This window comes from Bos javanicus, chromosome 18 (genome assembly GCF_032452875.1).
Source record: "Bos javanicus breed banteng chromosome 18, ARS-OSU_banteng_1.0, whole genome shotgun sequence".
NCBI classification, from domain to species: Eukaryota; Metazoa; Chordata; class Mammalia; order Artiodactyla; family Bovidae; genus Bos; species Bos javanicus.
Window position 1 is genome coordinate 65,534,227 of NC_083885.1, and position 18,781 is coordinate 65,553,007.

General features: G+C 43.6%; 2 protein-coding genes across 4 annotated transcripts in view; both read right to left on the minus strand.

Annotated features, from left to right (window-relative positions):
- The window catches only part of LOC133229775 (uncharacterized), a 425,664-nt gene that overhangs the window by 255,834 nt on the left and 151,049 nt on the right, over positions 1–18,781 (minus strand). The window lies entirely within an intron of this gene.
- Positions 5,187–12,769, minus strand: LOC133231183 (zinc finger protein 211-like). 3 transcript variants are annotated; one of them, XM_061389481.1, is made up of 3 exons: positions 12,395–12,769; positions 10,386–10,512; positions 5,187–8,395 (listed from the first exon to the last, which is right to left on the minus strand). In XM_061389481.1, exons 1-3 carry the CDS (start codon positions 12,428–12,430, stop codon positions 7,017–7,019), a joined length of 1,542 nt encoding a protein of 513 aa, XP_061245465.1. In that variant the 5' UTR covers positions 12,431–12,769; the 3' UTR covers positions 5,187–7,016. The 3 variants fall into 3 exon arrangements, with proteins under 3 accessions (XP_061245465.1, XP_061245467.1, XP_061245466.1); XM_061389483.1 differs by having other exon boundaries at positions 10,386–10,507; positions 12,395–12,481; XM_061389482.1 differs by lacking the exon at positions 12,395–12,769 and adding an exon at positions 11,317–12,388.

An 18,781-nucleotide genomic window follows, 5' to 3' on the forward strand; every position in this document is an offset into this window, starting at 1 on the left:
GAGCTGGAAGCTGGGAAACATGAAGGAAGCTAGTAACACAGAGTCCATCAGTCACTGGCCTGGATTTACAATCATTGCAACAGAAAGAGTAGAAATGGAAGACAGAGTTAAAAGTCGAAGAAGCTCACCAGGACCAGGATGACGTGTGTGGCTCTGGCATCATGGGAAGGTCTGGGGAAATTCTGTTGCTGTGAATGTGTTGGACCTGCTGCTTGTGCCTGTGAAGGACAGAGATCTTGTACCCACTAGTCCAGATCATGACACCCACACAATAGCATCCAGTTAAGAAAATCCAAATAACATCTGCATCTAATATCTGACAGAGTATCTGTCAGACATGACTGAGGAACTGTATCCAAAATTTTCTGAATGGAGCCCTCCAGAGAGCTCCATCACATGTACACGTGTACTGGTGGCATTACTGTAAATAAAGTGTGCGATCTCTCATTGTTAACTTGTTCAGTCACCAAGTCATTTTCCACTCTTTGCCACCCCATGCCAGCTTCCTCTGTCCTCCACGTTCTCCCAGTGTGCTCAAATTCATATTCATTGAGTTGGTAATGCCATCTAACCATCTCATCCTCTGCACCCCCCATTCTCCTCTTGTCTTCAATCTTTCCCAGCATGAGGGTCTTTTCCAGTGAGTCAGCTCTTTGCATCAAATGGCCAAAGTATTGGAGCTTCAGCATCAGCCCTTCCAGTGAATATTCAGGGTTCATTTCCTTTAGGATTGACTGGTTTGATCTCTTTGCAGTCCAAAGGACTCCCCCAAGAGTCTTATGGTCGATCCCAAGTGTATGCCCAAGTAGCCAAGCATCAAGGAGAGGACTGCTGTCCTTCAGTACTGTGACCTTTGACAAGAGACTGAGGACCAAGGCCACCTCTTCCTGCAAGTGGGAAACACCAGAGCTTCAGGAACAGCTCTGTCATGTATCAAGGCCTTGCTGTCCCACTGAGTTTCCTGGGTGTTGTGTTGCTTTAATAACCGAGGAAATAAGGTAACTGGATACAGAGTGTCACAGGCTCAGGTCCTGGGAAAGTCTTCCTTTACAAGAGGGTTGAGTAAGCATCCGGCAGTTGTTGCTCACATGGCATGTCACGACGTTGAAACAGACAACACTTTGTACCAGAAGACCCTGAGTAGCTCACTGCCATCATGGGCCCAGAGACTACAGAGCATAGGAGGTGTGTGCAGAGCTTCGACCAAGGAGTCTCCAGGAGGCACCAAAATAAGTGCCTATTAGGAATTTTCCTCACGGTCCAGTGGTTAAGACTCCATGTACTCAATGCAGGGAGCACAGGTTTGATCCCTGGTCCAAGGAACGAAGATCCTGCATGCTGTGTGGCACAGCCAAAAAAAAGTATCTGTTGAATGGTTGGCCATCTGAACTGACTAGGACTTTTCTCTCATAAAGTCCCCAAAAGTGGGATGATTTTTGAGTGACTGCATAAATAAGCCTTAGTCGTCAATGCAGAATATATTGCCTCTAAAAGTCAGAAAGATCCAATAGGTTTGGCCGCTCTGAGACTGATGGAAACTGACAAAATCAGAAGTTGCCCTTTAATCACATCAGCAATAGAGTAGCCTGTACAAACACTGGATGGAGCTAAGAAATTTACTGTGCTGGCATGACGCTGAAATGTGTGGGGCCGTAGCCCATCTCTTGTCTGTAAGCACAACGATGAATGTATGTCTTGCACAAGTGTCTTGCAAATCCCCTCACAGGGTATGTCGTCAATGAAGCTGGACTTGGGTGTCAATGAAGTATGGACTTGGGTGTCTGAGCACAGATGGGTCCAATGAAGTTCTTGTCCAGTGAGGTTGTATGTGATACCTGAACCTTTGAGGTATCCCATGGACAACTAAGTAAAGGTGTAGTGTACTGAGTTCCTATGTAGGTGAAGGAGAGGCTCCTGAAATAGGCATATGAAGATTGAATAGCACGTTCATTTCAATTATGAGTGAGCTATAGGGATCTCAGTGGATGGAGCCAGGGAGATGCTGGTCACGATGCTAAGTCACCATGAGACGCTGTTCCTCCTAGGACACTTAGTATCTATCTATGATAGTGTCTCAGATGTAAACAAAATTGGTTACTTCTCACTTCAAGTTAATGAACATGATTTGTATGTTAAACATATATCTTGAAAAAACATTCAATCTTGGCTGTGTTGGGTTCTGTTGTGGCACACGGGATCTTCCTTGGGGGATTCAGGCTCCAGAGCACGTGTGGGCTCTAGTTTGCAGCACTATAGTTGAGGTGGGTGGGGGCGTAGTTGTGCCACGGCATGTAGGATCTTAGTTCCCCTCCCACGAATCGAACCTACATCCTCTACATTGAAGGCAGATTCTAACCATGGACCAACAGGCAAGTCCCGACATATCTTTTTGATACATCTTCAAAATTACTTCTGGCCTTTCTATTTTCTCATTTAATTAATTAAATTATTACTATTTTGCTGACTAGTTATTTCCTGTTCATGTACATACATGTGAAAGTGTTAAGTCACTCAGTTGTGTCCAACTCTTTGTAACCCTATGGACTATAGCCTGCCAGGCTCTTCTATCCATGGAATTCTCCAGGCAAGAATAGATATGAGGAGGGAGAATGGCATTGAAACATGTATAATATCATGTATGAAACGAGTCGCCAGTCCAGGTTCGATGCACGATACTGGATGCTTGGGGCTGGTGCACTGGGACGACCCAGAGGGAGGGTATGGGGAGGGAGGAGGGAGGAGGGTTCAGGATGGGGAACACAGGTATACCTGTGGTGGATTCATTTCGATATTTGGCAAAACTAATACAATATTGTAAAGTTTAAAAAAAAATAGATATGAGGATAGATTTAACACAAACAGTTTCCAACCCACTTGTATAAATCTGAAAGAAAACACATTTATGGCTGTAGATCCTTCCAGAAACATTCAGATTCACTTAATTACATACGTCTTTTCTTTTACATACGTCTTTTCTCACTCCATCGATTTGACCTCCTGGATGTTTGATTCATTCCCATAGTGCTGTTTTAGCCCCTGCCAGATGCCTGCAAAAATTGGTGGTTCAGTGATTAAGTTTGCAAGCTCCCAAAGCAGGGGTCACAGTGTGGTCAGGAAAAAAAGCCTAACCCTGGAACTGTGAAAAATGGGCAGCTATTTTCTTCCCAAAACTTTAGTGCTACGGACATGTTGTTATAGAATGTATGAAATATGGAACCTGAAATGTGACAGAAAACAGTCCTAGTTTAAATGTACTGGATAACTACAAATTACGGGATAAAATTTGCTCCTCTTAAATACAGATGATAATACTGAGAATGCTAGAGCATAACAAACTGTAAGTATGCTCCTTTGTTTTCAAATTTATTGAAATTCCCAAACACAGAGCTCTAATCATTATAAATTATGGTTTACTCATTAACTTTCTGTCAACAAAGAGCAAAGACACAAACTTCCAGAGCACTCACACTGAAAAGAGTAAAGTTTTGACTCCAAAATAAACTGCTGGAAACTGCATCTCATTTTTCTTTAATTAACTAATTTTATTGGCAGTGCTTGGTCTCAGTTGTGGCATATGGGATCTAGTTCCCTGTTCAGGGGTCGAACCTGGGTCCTCTACATGGGAGCATGGCACCTCAGCCCCTGGACCACGGGGGAATTCCTGCATCTCAATGTTAATTAATGTGCATTCTTTTGATCCTTTCTGAGGAAAACATCCTCAAAGTTCAGTTGTTTCCCCCCTCCTCAAGAATTGCCTTTATTTTAAATATCTTTCTTGCTCTGTTTATGTTTTAAAGTATTGAAGTATTTAAATTAACTGAGTTAGGGCATTATAGATTATCTTTTGTTTCCAATGAAAATAATGATTTTCTGGGTAAAAGTATGTATTAAAATATAAAAATGTACATCCTAAATACATGCACTCTGTATATTCAGTCAGGTATACTTTATGTGTGTGTTCAGTCGTATCCAACTCTTTACAAGCCCCTGGATGGTAGCCTGCCAGACTCCTCTGTCCACGGGATTTTTCAGGCAAGAATACTGGAGTGGGTTGCCATTTCCTCCACCCAGGGGTTACACCTTACACAAATGTTCAGAACTTGCCACTTCATAGTAATTTTACTATTTTTGGGGGGAGGGATGGTTAAAATATTTTAGTTTAACTAAAATACTTTAGTTAAAGATAATTGCTTTACGGTGTTGTGTTAGATTCTGCTGTTATCAAGTCTCATTATCATTTGTATCATTTGTTGCTACTGGATCAGTATGATTGAGTTGGAATGATGTACCTCTATCAACTTTTCCCAACTCCATGTTCAGTGACACCATGTTGTTAGTTTGAAATTGGCCATGCTAAGAATATTTGTATTCGGAAAACTGGAAAACACTACAAGCCTGGACTTCGTTATATTACTGAAAGTCTAGATTTAAAAATATGTGGATAGTGCAGATTAAATTTAAACTACATGGTACATGTGGTAATTACATTGTATATAGCACACACAAAAAATGAGGATAAAAAGGAGCTATTTATTTGTTAATGAAAAGAAAAATAGGTGAAAGATATAAACAGATATTTTACCAAGAAGACATACAGATGGCAAATAAACCATGTGGAAAAAGAAAGATCAACATCATAATTCTTTGCTGCTGCTAAGTCGCTTCAGTCGTGTACGACTCTGTGCGACCCCAGAGACGGCAGCCCACCAGGCTCCCCGTCCCTGGGATTCTCCAGGCAAGAACACTGGAGTGGGTTGCCATTTACTTCTCCAACACATGAAAGTGAAAAGTGAAAGCGAAGTCATTCAGTCGTGTCAAACTCTTTGTGACCCCATGGACTGCAGCCTACCAGGCTCCTTCATCCATGGAATTTTCCAGGCCAAGAGTACTGGAGTGGGGTGCCATTGCCTTCTCCGTATGATTCCTTAGGGAGATGTAATTAAAACGACTACTTCCTTAAATTAAAAATTTAAGGAAATTCAAAAGACTGACCATACCAAGTATTGGCCAGAATGTGGAAGCATTTTACATGCTCCTGGTGGGTATGTAAAAACAATCTATAAATGTAGATCGTAGTTTGTCAGTTTCATAAGTTAAACATTCACCTATTCTATGACTCAGGCTTTATACTTTGAATTACTAACACAGTGTAACTGAAAATCCATCCATACATACAGCTTTACATATAAACGTTCTAGCACCTTTATTTACAATAACCCACAGTAGAAATAACCCAAATGACCATAACCAGATGAATGGATGAACAAACAATGTAACTAGAAACGATACTACTCAGCAATAAAGAATGAACTACTTATATATTATCACTTAAGAATCTCAAAATGTTTAGATTCTGCACTTCAAATAGATACACTATATCAATGTCAGCTACACCTGAATAAAAATTTACAAAATGACTCAAAAAACCTAGGTCTGTCACACTTTTTAGGAAATCAGATGTTGAGAAATCCCTAGTGGTCCAGTGGCTAGGAATTGGCACTTTCACTGTCATGGCCCAGGGTTCGGTCACTGGTGAGGGAACTATGATCCTGGAAGCCTCAAAGAACAACCAAAACCAAAATGGAAACTCCTCATGTCTCACAATCCTATATTGCCTCTCTTTTCTGATGACCTTGGAGAAGCACCCTTGTCTTAGTGGCAGCAAATCCTGATGAGAATAGATTTCTTCCCACCTGAGTTAACAGGAATGCTGGCTGATCACAGAACCACACTGTGGATGAAGGCATCTTTCTCTGTTTATCTGCCTCTGTGGCAACGGCCTTTGGCTGAACATTCTAGATGTTCAAGCATCTGTGCACGCTGATACTGCACAGTCACAGTCACTGGAGCATCTGCTGATGCCATGTCAGGACACACTCCACCTACCTCACTGCAGTCTCCTCCGCTCCAGGGTTACTTGACGAACATGGTTCCCTCCAGCCCTGTAGTCTTACAGTGGAACCATCTAGTGAATGCTGGGGTCAGGACATGTGGTTCTTTTATAGGTTAACTGCTGAGCATTATGTGATCATTCACTGTGAATAACAATTCATGTTTCCAGAAGCACTGGAGGTTGTCACAACTTCATGACTCCTCAGATGTTTTCTGAGCCCACAAAAAAAACCCTGATACAGTCCACAAATCAGGACCCCAGAGCCTTGCGGTCTTTCTGAGGAGACCTTGAGCAACAATGTATTTACATTAGGCCAACCCCACAAAGAGAGCTACATCCTTCAATCATACTGAGGTGAGGCACACAAAGCACAGGACCCCCATGAAAGCTGTGCCATCATTAACGCTGCTAGAGCCCCGTTTTCTTCCAATCACCTCATATAAAGTGAACAGAAGCCCCAGACCAAAGAGGGCTGAAACATTAACGCCTTTATTATTGCAAAATGCAAAGGAATACAAGGCATGAAGTTCTCAGCTTGGTGACTTGGAAGCTGGGGAAATCAGAAGTGTCACCAGAAACTAACATGTCCCTGAAAATGTAGTCCTGGCTGGCAAGTCACCAACAGAACTGAAACTGGGTCCACTGGGCCCAAATTGAGTGAGGTCCATGCCCTACTTTAGAAATGAGCAAGGAATGAGGATGCCATAAGAGCTAAGACTACTCACTACTTCCCTCCACAGAAAGGGATGGGACAGAAGTCAGCTTCCCTGAGCATACTGGGAGGTAGTTTCCACACTGGGTGGACCTGCCAGGTGATAGAAATGAAACTGGCAGTGACATAAAGCTGGAAAGCGCCTGGCAGGCAATTGAGCCACAAGGGAAGCCCCTAATAAAGTGAAGCACAGCTTCTTAAAGATTCCTACATACCTGAAACTTAAGGGGAATCTCCCCAGTGCAGATTTTCAGATGCATTAGATGGCCCAGTCACAACTTTTCCAGTGTAAATATACTAGAAGGAAACTGCACATCCCAGCATATCTAAGGCCTTTCACTGGTGTGACATCTCTGGGGTTGAATGAGGTCATATTTGTAGCTGAAAAGTTTTTTCCAACATTCACTGCACTCAGGACCTTTTTCCAATGTGAACTCTCTGGTGCTGAATGAGGCTGGAACTTTGGCTAAATGATTTTCCACATTCCCCACACTCATAAGGCCTTTCTCCAGTGTGAACTCTCAGGTGTTTAACAAGGTTAGATTTACAGCTAAATGATTTCCCACATTCACTGCACTCAACAGGCCTTTCTCCAGTGTGAACCCTCCAGTGATTCTTGAGGTTGGAGCTATGGCTAAATGATTTTCCGCAGTCCCCACACTCATAAGGCCTTTCTCCTGTGTGGACTTTCCGATGTGAGCTAAAGCTGGAGCTTTGCTTAAAGGATTTCCCGCATTTACTGCACTCATAAGGCCTCTCTCCAGTATGAAGTCTTCTGTGGTGAATGAGGCTAGAGCTTCGGCTAAAGGATTTTCCACATTCACTGCACTGATGAGGCCTTTCTCCAGTGTGAACTCTCCGGTGGTAAATGAGGCTAAAGTTTTGGCTAAAAGATTTCCCACATTCACTGCACTCATAAGGCCTTTCTCCAGTGTGAACTCTCTGATGCTGAATGAGATTAGATCTTTGACTAAAAGACTTCCCACATTCCCTGCACTCATAAGGTTTTTCTCCTGTGTGAACTTTCCTATGGCTGTTGAGGCTATAGCTTTGGCTAAAAGATTTCCCACATTCGCTGCATTCATAAGGTCTTTCTCCACTGTGAACCCTCTGGTGTATAATGAAACTGGAGAGGTAGGTAAACAATTTTCCACATTCATGGCATTCATAAGGCCGTTCTCCAGTGTGGACTTTCTGGTGCTGAATGAGGTTACATCTTCGAGTACAGGCTTTTCCACATTTGCTGCACTCATAAAGCCCTTCTCTAGTGAGGACTCGTTGGTCCTCAACAAGTGTGTCTGTGCAGTTGAGGGCTTTGTTGCCTTCTCCCCAGTTCTCATGCCTTTTTCCATTGTGAGAGACAGCTTCACACTCATTACTATTGTTTGGCTTCTCCTCAGTGTGATGGAAAAATCCCACATTGACTAAGAAGTCGTTCCCAATCTCCCCATAGACAGTGGGTTTCCCTGACACATGGGTTGTGCATCTGTTTATAATCAAGGCTGTGTCCACAGAACTTCTGATGGGTATCTCTCCAATGTGTTGCTCCTGGTATTGCTGAAGGTTGGCAGAGATATAGAATCGATTTCCACATGTGTATGGTTTCTGCCCAAGATGTGTTTCCTGGTGCTCAGGAAAGTGCAAAATGTCTCTCAAGACTGGGCCACACATCTCAAAGGGCTGGCCCTTGTGGGGAGATGAATCTACCTTGAGAGTCCTGATCTGTGACACTCCTATACAAATGCTTTGTTCAGAAGGTGCTTCCTTATCTTCTACTCCATGCCAATAGCCTGAAATTAAAGAAGTGATGGTGAAGTACATGTTAACCTTATTGAGAAGAGGCAAAACCATCACAAATGTAACTCAACACATCAAAGGATCAGCTCATGAAATTGCTTTCAGGAAAACTCAGCTTGAGGAAGCAACTGCTGTGCACCACTGAGTCCCTAAGGTCACGGAATGCTGCAGGTCTCACTGGGCACAGGACATGAGGAAAGGCCTATCAGAAAGGTTTGTGCTGTAACTCATTTTTCTGTCAACAGCTTTTCATTTTTTGCGGCCATGCCACCTGGCATGTGGGATGAGAGTTCCCCAAACAGGGATTGAAACAGTGCCCTCTGCAGTGCAACAACAGAGTCTTAACCACTGGACCACTGAGGAAGATCTGTCAATAGATTTTAGCAGGATTATATCTGCTGATGACGTGTGATGCTGTCAGAAGTCCAGTCCAGTCCCAGAAAAATCTGACTGGAACAAAGGTCACAGTATTTAAGGATTATTAGATACCTGCACTCTTTAGAACACGACAAAGTCTGAGTAGGGAACAGTGTGAGGAATGAGTGAGGTGAGCAGTGTAGAGAGGTGGAGAATAGCTGTCAGCTGGAATCAGAGTGGAAATGACTAATAGAAATGACAAGTCCGCAAAGTGTCGAGAATTGAGAAGGGAAAGGAGTGAGGTGTGGCTACTGGCAATGGCACCAATACAGAAGTAAAACAGGATAGGTTCCTGGTATGATTTCAACCAAGACCTGAAGTCATGTCCTCTGTCAACTTCCATTCATCTGGGTCAGGCCTGCTATGAGCCCATCTTGTTGAGAATGGAGTCATGTCCATTCTGTGAAGCTCAGAGGACTTTTTCTGTAGCCCCACCTGAAGATCTGCATGTACCCAAGAGAACTAAAATCATAAGGGAATGACAGGACAAGTCAGTAGCCAAAACAGGCCCAGACAACTCAGAACACAGGAGACCACCAGAATGCTATTAAATATTACCAAAAAATTCCTAAGGCCATAGCTGAAGGGAAGATAGCACAGTAGTAAGAACCAGGAATCTGATTTCTCTTCTGGACAACTACACCAGTAGAATTAGTCTAATGCAACTCTTTTGCAATGCTCAACTGCTTTAATTTTGTCCCTTTCAGCTCTTAGCATGGTAATAGTATTCATCCTTCCACTCCCTACCTCTGAGCCCTTGGGGTGGGGACCTTGTACATGTTCCAAGAATAGCTTCTAGGAGTCAGGATGGGCAATAAGGAGTCTGTCCTCCAAATGTCAGAAATACCCCAAGATCAGAAACAAGAAAATGATGCCAGCTTCTACCACTAGTATTCATCATAGTATTGGAAGTTCTACACGGAGCCTTAAGAAAAAAGACAAAAGGCATCCACAGCTCATGAAATTGTGAAGATTGCACCACAACACTTCTAGAATAAATGAATTCAGCAAATGAAGAGGATACAAATTAAATATCTGTGGGAATTCCCTGGTGGTCCAGTGGTCAAGGCATGCTGCGGTTGGGGAACTAAGATTTTGAGGGCAGCAGCGTGGCAAAAAAAAAAAAAAAGAAACTGGTAAATGTTTTGTGTACATGTCCCAAGTGAAATAAAGCAAAAAGAACCTGAACTAAGGGTCTGTCAATAACATTTGTGTAAGCAGTGACTATGTAAGTGACTACACTTCCAGCACAGTCAGAAACAAATGTGAGCTATAGGAATGAAGGGTGTTATACTAGGGTGCTATGGTGCTGGAGAGTCACCCAGCGAGGCAGACGGCAAGACATGGGGGTCCTTTAGGCTGACAAAACAACAGTGATACCAAACTCTTCCCTGGGAGGCTTTGGGGCAGTAGGTGCTGTGGTGACACGGATGAGAAGGAGGCGAGCACTCAGCCCAGCCCTTGTAAACACAGCACAAATCCAGGCCACTAGGGACACACCTGCCCCTGGAGAAAAGAGAAGCACAGAGCTTGGCCCAGGGCACAGGGGCAGGTAGAAGAGCTTACCCAGTGAGGATGTAAGTGCAAAGTTCTCCAGCATCACATCGTGGTACAGGCATCTCTGAGCCTCATCAAGGAGAGCCCATTCCTCCCAGGAGAAGTACACAGCCACATCCTCAAAGGTCACACTGCCCTGCCAGGACACAGACAGATGAGACCATCAACTGCCTCTCTTCTAAAGACCCACAAGCCACCTCCTCGCACACCTACGCCATCTCCATCTTCCTCCTAAGAGCTCAGAAGAGATTCCCGACCTTGGTGCCATAGCTGCCTGCTCTCTCCTCACTCTCCCACTAACTGCTCTGTTCATGCTGCTGTCCACTCTGCAACCAGTGGAGCCTGTAAAGACTCAAGAAATCACCTCTCTCATCTGATCCACACCTCCCACTGCCTCCAGAATAGATGCCCAACTTCACAGACAGTCATTCCAGGTCTGACTGCTGCTCCCCACAGCCAGTTTATTCTTGCCAGGAAGGAAGGAGACCTGCAATTCTCTGAACCAACTTAGCCTCACCTCCAAGCACTTCCTGTTTTTGTGACAAGCTTCCACATCTCTTTCTATTGGTGGCCTGAAAGGGGAACCCTTTCATATAACACTTAGACCGGACTTAGGACTGAGCTAGGATTCTCCAAGGTCCGCACACCCAAGGGCTGGGAAAATGCCAGGTGACACGTTTCATAACAACCCAAATTTGGAGAAAATTAGAAGGCTTCCCTGGTGGCTCAGATGGTAAAGAATCTGCCTCTCATGCAGGAGACTTGGGTTTGATCCCCAGGTTGGGAAGATCCCCTGGAGAAGAGAATGGCATCCACTCCAGTATTCTTGCCTGGAGAAATCCATGGACAGAGGAGCCTGGCAGGCTATAGTCCATGGGGTTGCAAACACGACTGAGAGACTAACACAGGGTTGCGACTAGTGAGGGTAATCTCCACTTACCCGATGATATTCGAAAAGCACCTTCGCAGCCATGGAAACCTGTGGGAAGTGCTAAGTCTTAGAGGGATGTGATCCTGGCAATTTTCCAGGGACTGAGACCTTCCCTGCACACCTGGTGGCATCTGAACCAGGTTCCACGAGTGTCTAACCTCTATTCACTCTCAGCAATTGTGTGTCCTTGGAAAAAAAACCTAAACTCCATCTGCTTCAATGTCCTCAGCATCCCTACAATTAGTTCTTTCATTGAACAGACTTTGGTGATTTTGCAAACCTAACACGTCACGTTTCTTTGCCTCACAATTTTCTATGGCTCCAAATTTGCTGTATGACTCAGGAAACTCAAACAGGGGCTCTGTATCAACCTGGAGAGGTGGGATGGAGAGGGAGGTTCAAAGAGGACCGAATATATGTATCAGTTTAATTCAGTTCAGTCGCTCAGTCATATCCGACTCTTTGCGACCCCATGGACTGCAGCACACCAGGCTTCCCTGTCCATCACCAACTCCCCGAGTTTACTCAAACTCATGTCCATTGAGCCAGTGATGCCATCCAACCATCTCATCCTCTGTCGTCCCCTTCTCCTCCCGCCTTCAGTCTTTCCCAGCATCAGGGTCTTTTCAAATGAGTCAGTTCTTCATATCAGGTGTATATCTATGGCTGATTCATGCTGAGGTTTGACAGAAAACAACAAAATTCTGTAAAGCAATTATCCTCCAATTAAAAAAAACTTTTTTAAATTTTCCATGGCTTCAAAGGCCTCAAAAAGGAAGGTACAACTCCTCAGTCCGCCACTGCAGATGCGACAGCATACACACACTGTTCCCTGCAGCCATCAGATGGACCCCAGTTTCCCCGAATTCTCCTGCCTCAGTCGGACCGCCACATCTCTGCGCCTGCGCATCCCTCCGCCATCGCCCTCTACCAGGCGCCACCGTACTATCTGTCAAATAGAAGGCCCCACCCACCACCGCATCGCTGTCCTGGATACCCGGGTCTGAGCTGCGGGCACCTGAGCAGGTTCGGGGCTTTAGCGTCTGTTAGGATGAAGCCGATGAGGGCCGGACGGATCAGCGTTTACCTGAGGAGTGTCCCTCAGCGCCGCCGCCGCCGCCATCGGACCCAGTGCGCGGAGAGGCGCTAACCCAGCACCAACGTCTCCAGGCCGCCCTGTAGGTAGCGATGTGCCCGACTGTAGGACCGCCTCTAGTCCCTGGGGCAAAGCGTCTTCTCCCGCCTCCTCTGTCACCTCAACCCCGATCCTTCGGACCTCGAAAACCGCTCAAAGAACCGCTAAGGAGACACAGGAAGTCCCGCCTTCACCCAGTGAGCCCACCCACCCGCCGGAAATGTCGGAATTCTGGATGTTCATTGGGTGCGCTCCGCTGCTGCTCAACGCGTAGCTTTCTGGATAATGCAGTTCGGGCAGGCGCCAGCCTGCAGCCTGAGAGATTCTGCTCGAATCTCCCAGGGTCAGGCAATCCTCTAGGCTGCTCAAAACTGACCTCCCTGTTCTTCCAGGTAGGCTAGAAGCTTCGTTTCCTCTTCAAGGGGCTAAGGACAATTTCTGGGGAATTCGAAGAGCATTTAGAAAGCCTTCAAAGCTATTGATCTCAAAGTGTTTGGATAATAATTTAGATTCCATGCAGCTGTCTGTAGTGAACATGCCCTGATAGATGACAGCGATGATATACTATCATACTGTCCTTTAATTGTACTCAGACTGAGGCGTTTAAGTCATTTTTGTGAACTTTAGTGAGTTTTGTCTGGGACTTTAAAGGGAAAAAAAATCATTTGTACCATAGGATACAGGATAGAGGAGGCATATTGGGCAGCTCTGACGAAGATGGACGTGGTGGGATCTGGGCCTCGCCTTCCTCTTAGTCAGTGATTGTGCAGAACTCAGAAACATCGTTTTATCCATTAAACATGAAATTACTGTATCTTAAGAAACGCAAATCTTTTATACATGCACATTCTTTTTTTAATATATGGTTGGCAGTTTCTCATGAAATATCACCTTTGCTATTATTAAGGAGTACTACTCTCTGTACATCTAGAAAATAGAAAGTTGTTGAAAAACAAAATTCAACTGAGTATGTGTTAAAAATCTAAACGATTTGGACTTCCCTGGTGGTGCAATGGTCAAGAATCCACCTTCCAGGGCAGGGGACATGGGTTCCCTTGCTGGTCTGATAAGATTCCATGTGCCGGGGGCAACTGAGCCCCTGTACAGTAGCTACTGAAGACTTCCAACCTAGGGCCTGTGCACCATAACAAAAGAAGCCACTGCAATAAGCAGCCCTCACCCCACAACTAGAGTGTTACACCACCCCCTACCCCTCTGCCGCCCCGCAGCAACTAAACTAAAGAAAGCCTAGGCACAGCAAGGAAGAACCGTGGACCCAAAAATAAATAAATAAAATTTCTAAATGGCTTTATTAAATGATTCATGAATCTGAAAGTGTCAGTCAAGCAAGTTCAGAGGAGCTCCAAAGTGCCACAGAAACAGAAATGTTTCTTTAAGGCAGCACAAAGACATCATAAAACTTGTGGACATGGGAAGAGGGGAGGAGATGGTGAGATGGATGAAATGAATAACAAGGAAACTTACATTCAGTTAAGTTCAGTCGCTCAGTCGTGTCCGACTCTTTGCAACCCCATGATTCCCAGCAAACCAGGCCTCCCTTTCCATCACCAACTCTCGGAGTTTACCCAAACTCATGTCCATCGAAACGGTGATGTCATCCACCCATTTCATCCTCTGTCGTCCCCTTCTCCTCCTGCCCCAACCCTTCCCAGCATCAGAGTCTTTTCCAATGAGTCAACTCTTCGCATGAGGTGGCCAAAGTACTGGAGTTTCACCTTCAGCATCAGTCCTTTCAATGAACACCCAGGACTGATGTCCTTTAGGATGGACTGGTTGGATCTCCTTGCAGTCCAACGGACTCTCAAGAGTCTTCTCCAACACCACAGTTCAAAAGCATCAGTTCTTTGGCGCTCAGCCTTCTTCACAGTCCAACTCTCACATCCATACATGACCACAGGAAAAACCATAGCCTTGACTAGACAGACCCTTGTTGGCAAAGTAATGTCTCTGCTTTTGAATATGCTATCTAGGTTGGTCATAACTTTCCTTCCAAGGAGTAAGCGTCTTTTAATGTCATGGCTGCAATCACCATCTGCAGTGATTTTGGAGCCCCCCAAAATAAAGTCTGACACTGTTTCCACTGTTTCCCCATCTATTTCCCATGAAGTGATGGGACCAGATGCCATGATATTAGTTTTCTGAATGTTGAGCTTTAAGCCAACTTTTTCACTCTCCACTTTCACTTTCATCAAGAGGCTTTTTAGTTCCTCTTGACTTTCTGCCATAAGGGTGGTGTCATTTGCATATCTGAGGTTATTGATATTTCTCCCGGCAATCTTGATTCCAGCTTGTGCTTCTTCCAGCCCAGCGTTTCTCATGATGTACTCTGCATATAAGTTAAATAAGCAGGGTGACAATATACAGCCTTGATGTACTCCTTTTCCTATTTGGAGCCAGTCTGTTGTTCCATGTCCAGTTCTAACTGTTGCTTCCTGACCTGCATATAGGTTTCTCAAGAGGCAGGTAAGGGGGTCTGGTATTCCCATCTCTTTCAGAATTTTCCACAGGTTATTGTGATCCACACAGTCAAAGGTTTTGGCATAGTCAATAAAGCAGATGTTTTTCTGGAACTCTCTTGCTTTTTCCATGATCCAGCGAATGTTGGCAATTTGATCTCTGGTTCCTTTGCCTTTTCTAAAACCAGCTTGAACGTCTGGAAGTTCACATATTGCTGAAGCCTGGCTTGGAGAATTTTAAGCATTATTTTACTAGCATGTGAGATGAGTGCAATTGTGCGGTCGTTTGAGCATTCTTTGGCATTGCCTTTCTTTGGGATTGGAATGAAAACTGACCTTTTCCAGTCCTGTGGCCACTGCTGAGTTTTCCAAATTTGCTGGCATATTGAGTGCAGCACTTTCACAGCATCATCTTTCAGGATTTGAAATAGCTCAACTGGAATTCCATCACCTCCACTAGCTTTGTTTGTAGTGATGCTTTCTAAGGCCCACTTGACTTCACATTCCGGGATGTCTGGCTCTAGATGAGTGATCACACCATCATGATTATCTGGGTCGCGAAGATCTTGTTTGTACAGTTCTTCTGTGTATTCTTGCCACCTCTTCTTAATATCTTCTGCTTCTGTTAGGTCCATACCATTTCTGTCCTTTATCAAACCCATCTTTGGATGAAATGTATCTCTAATTTTCTTGAAGAGATCTCTAGTCTTTCCCATTCTGTTGTTTTCCTCTATTTCTTTGCATTGATCACTGAGGAAGGCTTTCTTATCTCTCCTTGCTATTCTTTGGAACTCTGCATTCAGATGCTTATATCTTTCCTTTTCTCCTTTGCTTTTCGCTTCTCTTCTTTTCACAGCTATCTGTAAGGCCTCCTCAGCCAGCCATTTTGCTTTTTCGCATTTCTTTTCCATGGGGATGGTCTTGATCCCTGTCTCCTATACAATGTCACGAACCTCCATCCATAGTTCATCAGGCACTCTGTCTATCAGATCTAGTCCCATAAATCTATTTCTCACTTCCACTGTATAATCATAAGGGATTGATTTAGGTCATATATAAATGGTCTAGTGGTTTTCCCTACTTTCTTCAGTTTAAGTCTGAATTTGACAAGGAGTTCATGATCTGAGCCACAGTCAGCTCCTGGTCTTGTTTTTGCTGACTGTACAGAGCTTCTCCATCTTTGGCTGCGAAGAATATCTGATTTCGGTGTTGACCATCTGGTGGTGTCCATGTGTAGCATATGTGAAATAGATAGCCAAGGGGAATTTGCTGTTTGGCTAAGAAACAAAGGGGCTCTGTATTGGCCTAGAGGGTTGGCATGGGGAGGGAGATTTGAGGGAAGTTCAAAAGGGACATTCAAAAGGATATATGTATACCTATGACTGATTCAGGTTGAGGTTTGACAGAAAGCAACAAGATTCTGTAAAGCAATTATCCTTCAATAAAAAAATAAATTAAAAAAAGTCATAAATAGGAAAAGGAACTATTTCACATGTTATTTCTCTTTGGAGAAAAGTTCTTTTTAGATAGGTTACCATATCTTCCTTTGAGAAATGGAGAGGGTCCACGTGACAGATGATCCCGTTGATACTGACCAGAAAATTCCTTGCTAACGCTGTATGATTACATTTCTGGGGAAGGTTGTAACTGCAGTTATGATACAGATCAAGTCTTGGTTTTAACACGAATGACTCTGCTTAGAGGCTGTTGTTTCTTGTTTAACAAAGTGAAAAATCTGATTATTCTATCTTATGAAAAAAAACAATGTTTATGCAACGGTAACTTTTTAAAAATTCTGTCTACACAGATGCATCTATCTGAGTTTGCCTGTGTGTATGTGTGTGTGTGTGTGTATATATATACACATAATATATATATGTTATGTGTTTATTTCTTAAAACGTAATTTGTAATTTGGGTATAGAGTTGTTTGCTCACTTAACAAGAGTTTTTTTATTTACCATTATATCAGTAATTCTAGCAGAATAATTTGCACGGTTAATTATCTAATTTAAAAAGTTAAAAATACAAATTGACAATTGACCTAACAGAAGAAATGAGTATAGTTATAGCTGGTAAGCTAGATTAGGGAACTTTTTTTCCCTCGTGTAGAGATCAAGGAAGAACTTAGAGACACGATGTCACTGCTAATGAACACAAAGGCGCTGAAAGCAGGGAAACACGATGGTGTTAACACAGTGGTGTCCATCAGCCACCGATTTGGATTCACAATCAGTGTATTGCAAAGGGTCACAATGGAAGAGGGACAATAAAGAAGACAAAGGTGCTTACTAGGATCAGGATAGTACCTGAGGCTCTGGCCTCATGGGAAAATCTGGGTGAGAGTCTGTAGCTTGTGCCTGTGTAGAGTAAGGACCATGTTCCTATTAGTCCAGCTCATGAAGCCCAAACATACAACATCAGTGGAAGATAATATAACTGCATGTAAGAAGCTGATAAATTTGTCTGGTGTGAGTGAGGAACAATATCCATAATCGTTTTTACACTTACTGTTTTGCGTTTCTTGGGCCACCTACTCTAATAGGAATGCAGATGTATACCAAGAGTATCCAGAAAAGGAAACTACAGAAATCAGTGCACTTTGGAGACTGAATTCCGAAGTCCACCTACAAAGTTGTTTTAGGGCAAAATGTCATGGCCTGGAAGCCACTCAGAAGACAGGGAGTGCTGAGAGAAACCCCTCTGGCCACTCTGTGAAAATAGAAGAAAAGTTTACATCCATCATCATCAAGTAATTATTTCCATCCAAAAGCTGTCATCGTCTGGGGGACCTCTCTGAAAAAGAAAGCCAAGTTGTTGCCTAAGGCCAGTTGGTTGACAGTCTGATCTGTGGATCTCAACTTGTGTCCTGTCAACAAAGTGAAGTTATAAAGACAGAGGAGAGAGGAGTTCCCCAGGATCCCAGCTCCAGTCTGAGTGAGGAAGATAATTTCCATATCCTGCTTGGCTTGTCCTTCTTTCACATCTGAAATATCTAGGAGAGATTGATTTTAATTTGAGATAGAAATAAATGAAGAAATCCTAGAAAGATAAGTGAACTCAAATGTGTCACTTCCTTCTGCTTGGCTGTATCTACTGCTGAACAGAGCACAGGACTTTCTTTTGGTAGCACATTTTCTTACTTTAGTCGCTAAATCATGTCTGACTCTTTTGGGACCCTGTGGACTGTAGCCCGCCAGGCTCCTCTGTCCATGGGATTTCCCAGGCAAGAATACTGGAGCAGGTACCAGTTCCTTCTGCAGGGGATCTTCCTGACCCAGGGATTGAACTCGAATCTCTTGTGTTTCGTGATTTGGCAGACAGAATCTTTACCCCTGAGCCACCATGGAAGCCCTATAATAATGCCCCTATTCAAGTCAGAGTATTTTACTTTAAATGGATTTAAGAGTATGTGGTTATTAATGAAGGTCTTCTGGTGGACTCCATCCAAGTGTTCATATAAGGGAGTATTTGAATAAACAATGCACCATTCACATGACATTTCTTCCTACAGCCATGAATTGAATGAAGATCATTTCATCAATGTATAAGTCACCTTCAGTATATGTATATATATTTTTGGCCACTCCACATGGCTCTCAGGATCTTAGTTCCCCAACTAGGTATCAAACTTAGGTATCAAACTCCTACCCCTGTACTGGAAGCACAGAGTCTTAACCACTGGACCAGAGGGAAGTCATCTTTAAAAAATATATATAGTTATTCTAAAAACTCAAAGATAGATGGAAATATGAGTAGTTTCTCCTGTTCTTCCAGTACAGACCACTTCAGGGTAATCAAATTGAGGAGAGAGAGAAAAAATTTTAATTCAAAATATTTTTTTAATAAGCACCAAATAGAAT